Here is a 6,205-nt window from a genome sequence, read left to right as displayed (position 1 = left end):
TTGCTTTTAATAACCGCCTCGGTGAAAAATAAAACCATGTGGTAGGGTTATTACAGGCGGTTCCGTTCATTTGGGACACAAATGCCTGTTTTAACTAGTGTTGCTAGTATAAATCGGGTCTTTTGTTTTGTCTGAATTCTCAAGAAATTATATGTTCAGTAGGCTCTTGGGCGTCAGAAATATTTACTAATATTGCGATGATTAATACACATGGTTAATATGTGGTGAATTTCTTACTCACCATTCTTAATTACATTTGTCAAAAATTTATTACATTTGGTTTTTGTTCAATGTGATGTAACTAGTAAAAGAGTTTCACTTTGAGGGCGGACCCGGCGAGTGCGACGGCCGACGAGCTCGGCCTCGTCGTCATCGCGGTGAGGATCGCCGGGGCGACCGCCAAGGCCACCGGCGACCGCATCGCCCGGCTGCAGGCCGCCGAGACGTCGCCCCGGCGGCGGCTGGTTCTGGAACAGTGCGCCAAGGACTACGCCTTGACCGTGCGCCGGCTGGGGCGCGCCGCCAGGGACTTGGCCGCAGGCGGGGACGAGGACATGCTGACGGAGGCGGCCACCCTGCTGGAGCAGGTTCGTGGCACGCCGGTGCGCTGCGACAAGGCGTTCCTCTTCCGGGCCGGCGAGAGGACGCCGCTGACCGACGCAGACCACGAGCTCAACGGCGTGAGCTGGCTGGCGTTGAAAATCTTGCGGCACTGCTTAAACAACGGGGCAAAATGAGCGAGTAGCACGAGGCCTTCTTCTACCTCCGGAAGAAAAATGATCATCTTTCCGGACAGCAAAACTTGTGATGTGCAACAATATAATGAGTAATAATATAACTTGACAATTTCCAATGGAGATTGTAGAACGCTGTGGTCTTATCAGTATTTATTTATTTCAAAAATGACGCTGAAGATTTTCTCTGATTCACAAGAGTTCATTCAGATCAGGCGAGGAAGGTTACCGTTCGGTTCGCAAAAATGGCAATCCTACTCTTACTCTAGACCTTTTTCACTTTGAGTTGATCTCAACCAAAATTCTACTGCTTGGCCTGAACTGAAGCATCTAAAAAGACGGAGGAGGCCGAAAGAGAGCTTTACATACAGACAGCTCGATCAGACGGAGAGCTGCCCCTCCGCTGGCTCGGCGACCTTAGGCTTGGGCTTGGGCTTCTCGACGACGATGGCTTGCGTGGTGAGGACCATTCCGGACACCGAGGCGGCGTTCTGGAGCGCGCATCTCGTCACCTTGGCGGGGTCGATGACGCCGGACTCGATCAGGTTCTCGTACTTGTCGGTCATCGCGTTGTAACCCATCTCCCACTCGCTCTCCTTGATCTTCTCGATCACAACCTCCCCTTCCACTCCGGCGTTGTTGGCAATCAGCGACGCCGGTGCTTGCAATGCCTGCAGAATCACAACTACTGTAAGGACAGTACACAGATGTTATTCCACATTTTAGAGATATATAATCCTGACAAGTACTCCCTCCGATCCATAATAAGTGTCACAGTTTTGAACTAAGGTTACTTCAACATTAGTACAAAACTGCGCCACTTATTTTGGATCGGAGGGAGTACTAAGTATTGCGCCTCACATCCTTAGGCTGCAAAATTATTCGGTCAGATCATCAACTTAACTTGGATACATATCCTAAATGATCAGTCCTTAGCTGCATTCTCTAACAGACAGATAAATATAACCATGTGCAGAATATACTATTATCAGGTTAGTTTTCTGGTATATGCAGTTTTGACCATCTGATTGCCATGAAAGAGATCGATGTAGTACAGATATGTTATTCCACATTTTAGAGATATATAATCCTGACAAGTACTAGTATTGCCCCTCACATCCTTAGGCTGCAAAATTATTCAGTCAGATCATCAACTTAACATGGATACATATCCTAATTCCTAAATGATCGGTCCTAGCTGCATTCTCTAACAGACAGGTAAAGATAAGCATGCGTGGAAGATACCATTATCAGGTTAGTTTTCTGGCAAATGCAGTTTCTACAGTGAAAGAGATTGATGTAGTTCAACCCATTAACATATTGATGTCTAAGCAAGTTACCTTCTGAATGATGTCAGCACCAAGGCGCTCATCATGGTCTTCGATGGTTTCTTTGATCGCGGGGACGTAAGTAGACAGGTGCACATACGCCGCACCACCACCGGGAACAATGCCCTCCTCGATGGCTGCGAAAGTGGCATTCTTTGCGTCCTCGATCCGAAGCTGACGGTCCTCGAGCTCTGTCTCGGTTGTTGCTCCAACCTTGATGACGGCCACACCACCAGAAAGCTTGGCAATCCTCTCAGCCAGCTTCTCAGAATCATAGATGGAATCAGTTTCAGAAAGCTCCTTCTTTAGCTGTGCAACCCTGGCCTGGATCTCGTCTTTGCTAGCCGCATCTGCTATGAGGGTTGTTGTAGTCTGATGGATTGTGATTTTCCTTGCTGTCCCAAGTTGGTCTACTGTCGCATTCTCAACCAACAGACCAAGATCCTTCGCTAGGTACTCAGCGCCTGAAAGTAGTTATAGGAATAAGTAAATGTTTAAGAAATCAGGGAATAAACAAGATTAAAAAAATGGGTATTCCTTGTAAACAAAACTAACAAGGAAAAGAATGTCAGTATTGGTTGCAGGACAAACCTGTCACGATGGCAATATCCTGAAGGACAGCCTTCCGCCGCTCACCGAAACTTGGGGCTTTGATTGCCGCAACATTAATAATACCTCTGAGCTTGTTAACAACAAGAGTTGCCAAAGCTTCACCAGTAATATCCTCAGCTACAATAAACAGCGGGCATCTCAACTGTGTAGTCTGCTCCAGAAGTGGAATGATTTCCTTTATGCTTGTGATCTTCTGATCAGTTATAAGAACTCTAGCATTCTCAAACTCCACAATAGATTTCTCAAGGTTTGTCACAAATTGAGGGGAAATGTAGCCTCGGTCAATCTGCGCCGAAATTTAAGAAAGCTTCAGGGAGAGAGAGAATGTGACAGTATATATGCATTGCCATTACATGTAAAAATGTGAAACTGCTATTTGATACAAAGGCGATGAAAATACAGGCTGGATTTTCAACAAACCTCCATCCCTTCTTCAACATCAACAGTAGTCTCAAAAGATGAAGACGACTCGATCGAAAGGACACCATCTGGGCCCACTTTGTCAATGGCATCAGCAATCATGGCTCCAATAAGTTCATCGTTACCAGCAGAGATAGAGGCAACAGCTGTAATATAGACCACAATCCAAGTTAGGAAACTATTGTCTGACAAATCCTCAGACAGAGGCAACAGCTGTACTAAATAACAAGCGTCAAATTAGGCGCCTATCTTCTGAATCCTTTTTAAAAAACTCAAACCTCACTTGAAAAAGACTCATACCAACCTCGTTGTCACAGGGCTAAGCTATCTATAACATGAAAATAACAACAATCACCTTTGATATCACCACTGCCCTTAACTGGTCTAGCTTTCCTTTCAAGCTCTTCGATCAGACCCTGGACAGTTTTGTCTATTCCTTTCTTAAGCGATACAGGGTTTGCACCAGAAGTTACACTCAAAATACCCAGCTTGATGATTTCTCGAGCAAGGACACAAGCAGTCGTAGTCCCATCACCAGCAGAATCATTGGTCTTACTAGCAACCTTCAATCATGAATAAGTGGACAACGTGCATTAGGAATTGTGATTGCTGGAATAAGATAAGAATATAATATACATCTTAATAAAAAGCAGGTCACCTCACGAATCAGAGCTGCACCGGCATTTTCCATTGGGTTAGCTAGCTCAATAGCACGGGCGATGGTAACACCATCGTTCACCACTTTGGGGTTGCCATACTCATCCAGCACTACGTTCCTCCCTGTAAAACATCCAAAGGTTAGAACTTGCATGACAAAAATCTGCAATTCAACACCAAAATTTCTTCTTCTTTTTCAGAAAATGAAAGAAAAATTGATCCTGGCATCCGCATTGATAAATGCACATAGCCTCAGGTTCCATAAAAAGTCAAATGCCAATCAGCAAAAAAAAAAGTAGCTGGTTAATTTCTTTTTATTCAGTATGAAAAGGTTGTGCTATTGGTATCTATGCAAATAATACAAAGTGTGCGTGTGTGCGTGTGTGTGTGTTAGGTGTTCTTTGGTCTTAGTATTGCTCAAGTAATCTTATAACAAGTCGTAGATTCCATATAACATTCTTATGCAAACTATTATCCTGGACTTTGATATGGTACAGCATTTTGGTAGTGTGTGAAAGAAATCTAGAAAGATAGGTTGTGTTCCATCTTGGTACCCCTCAGAGTCTAAAACTGTTTCTAGATTGTATGATTATCGATTGGAATTCCTTAACTATACATGTTTCAATTCGGTCCATGCTTGTGGCATATTTTGTACAGTAGTCTGTTTTAATTCAGAGTCTTGCAGTCCAGTAAGCACTGTGCACCATCATCACCAAGGAGACAGTGCCAACTGCCAAACCCCAAAATTACAATATTCATTGCTTTTGCTTCATGCTATTTTGTGGCTCTGTTAACTCAAAATTGGGTCACACAACAGACCGCGGCACGCAGAAGATGCCGGTAAAACCAGCAATTAGCTAGCATGCAGTCAGGTTTGGAAGCAGATACTGAACATGTGGAACTTTCTGACAACCTTATCATGAAACTAGGGGGCACCACAGTAACACAAAAAAGCTAGTGGTTCAGGACTTCAGGCATATGAAATGCGAGTTGCAATCTGTTATATAGGCGGCCGAGCATCACCTCGCGGGCCGAGGGTGACGCCGACGGCGCTGGCGAGCTTCTCGACGCCGGCCTGGAGCGCGGCGCGGGACTTCTGGTCGAAGGCGATTTCCTTGGCGTCCGCGCGCACCACCAGCCGCGACGAGCGGCCGTTCTTGGACCTCCTCAGCCTCCCCTGCTCATTACACCCAACAGCACAGGTCACAAACCGAGGCCCATTTCACATCAACCCGGGGAGAAAAATGGGGACAAATCCGAGCAGGTAATCTCCCAAGAAACCACAATCCATTAAACAATATAGCACAGTACATGCCAAAATTTGGCCAATGAGGCCGCAAATTGGGCGAGCAGGGGAATGCGGGACCCTGCAGAGAAGACAGCACAGGAGAGAGGGGCGGGCGGCCAGTACCTGGGAGGAGAAGGAGCGGAGGAGGGAGGCGGTGGAGATGGCGTTGGCCGACGCCATTGGAGGCGGGGGCGCGGGAGCGGGAGCGGGTGCCGCGCTGAGGATAAGGTGGAGGCAGGGGGGAGGGGAGGGGCTTGATGAGGCAGAAGGGTGAGGCGGGTTTAGGGATGAGGTTGGTTGTGTGGCTTTATATGGAGTTCCAACGGAGGGAGGGGTTTGGGTTGGACTTTGGAGGGAGGGAAGAGGGGTTGAGGCGTCTCCAGAGTCTTCACCATGTTTTGTTAGATTGTTAGAGCAGCCGTTCGGCCCATCAGGGCGTTAAAAAAGAATGGTCTGGGGGCGAACCGGCGCTAGTTCGGTCTCTGAGGGCGAACTAGCTCCCAGTCACGCCCCAGGCGCCGTCCTCGGGACGCGGAAAATTCGAACTTGGTCGTTCCCGCTCACAAAAGACGTCACACAAGTCCGGCGATTGCAAGTCACAGTTCGGCGATGGGACAGGCGTACAAAAAATAGAGCGGCGGAAGTTCGCGTTCGCATCACTCGGCGGGCTCTGCCCCAGGCGTCGGCGGAGTTGGTGTGCGCGGGCTTGACGGTGTCAGAGCTGCTTCTGCGCTGGGCGGTGTCAGCGCGGCATCGGTGCTGCTGGGCGTCGTGGAGGAGTCATCACGCGGGCTTGGCGGCGGCGGCGGCGTGGGCGTTGGCGTCGGCAGCGGTGTCGAGGGAAGCTGGTTCAGGATGAGGCCGCGCTCTGCCAAGTACCACGCCTTGACCGCCTCGTCGGTGCTCTGGAGCATGTCCGCCCCGCCCAGCGGGAAAGCTAGGTCGGTGTTTCTCTTCTTCACGGCGACGTTGGTCCGGAGCAGGTCGAGCTTGACGGCGCTGCTCGACATCAACGCCGATCACCGCGCGTCGGTCTTCTCTTCACGAAGGACGGCCAGGGCCTGCACGTCGGCGAGGCAGTGCTTGATGGACTCGTGCACTCGAGCGGTAGCCGCGTCAGCGTGTTTCCCCTTCTTGGCACCTTTGTTGCCGTCCGGCCACCCTTC

At 48.7% G+C, this 6,205-nt stretch overlaps 2 protein-coding genes across 2 annotated transcripts; one reads left to right on the top strand and one right to left on the bottom strand.

The window, feature by feature from the left end:
• Positions 1–210: 210 nt before the first annotated feature.
• LOC125534780 lies at positions 211–737 on the top strand. The gene is made up of 2 exons (XM_048697887.1): positions 211–224; positions 326–737. The coding sequence occupies exons 1-2, from the start codon at positions 211–213 to the stop codon at positions 735–737; spliced, it is 426 nt and encodes a 141-aa protein (XP_048553844.1).
• Positions 738–853: 116 nt separating this feature from the next.
• LOC125535236 (ruBisCO large subunit-binding protein subunit alpha, chloroplastic) lies at positions 854–5,363 on the bottom strand. Its single transcript, XM_048698289.1, has 8 exons — positions 5,163–5,363; positions 4,775–4,928; positions 3,753–3,874; positions 3,450–3,657; positions 3,095–3,240; positions 2,654–2,960; positions 2,075–2,526; positions 854–1,405 (listed from the first exon to the last, which is right to left on the bottom strand). Exons 1-8 carry the CDS (start codon positions 5,217–5,219, stop codon positions 1,115–1,117), a joined length of 1,737 nt encoding a protein of 578 aa, XP_048554246.1. The 5' UTR covers positions 5,220–5,363; the 3' UTR covers positions 854–1,114.
• Between the last annotated feature and the right edge of the window lie 842 nt (positions 5,364–6,205).

Source organism: Triticum urartu, chromosome 2, assembly GCF_003073215.2.
Source record: "Triticum urartu cultivar G1812 chromosome 2, Tu2.1, whole genome shotgun sequence".
In the NCBI taxonomy this organism is placed as follows: Eukaryota; Viridiplantae; Streptophyta; class Magnoliopsida; order Poales; family Poaceae; genus Triticum; species Triticum urartu.
This window is presented reverse-complemented; position numbering and strand designations above follow the sequence as displayed.

Bases quoted from the DNA above. Each gene is read 5' to 3' on its own strand.
- LOC125535236 (XM_048698289.1), bottom strand. From the start codon at position 5,219: ATGGCGTCGGCCAACGCCATCTCCACCGCCTCCCTCCTCCGCTCCTTC. The intron at 4,929-5,162 runs GTACTGGCCGCC...TGTAATGAGCAG, and splicing joins TCCGCTCCTTCTCCTCCCAG to GGGAGGCTGAGGAGGTCCAA. The intron at 3,875-4,774 runs GTGATGCTCGGC...GATGTTTTACAG, and splicing joins CGTCACCCTCGGCCCGCGAG to GGAGGAACGTAGTGCTGGAT.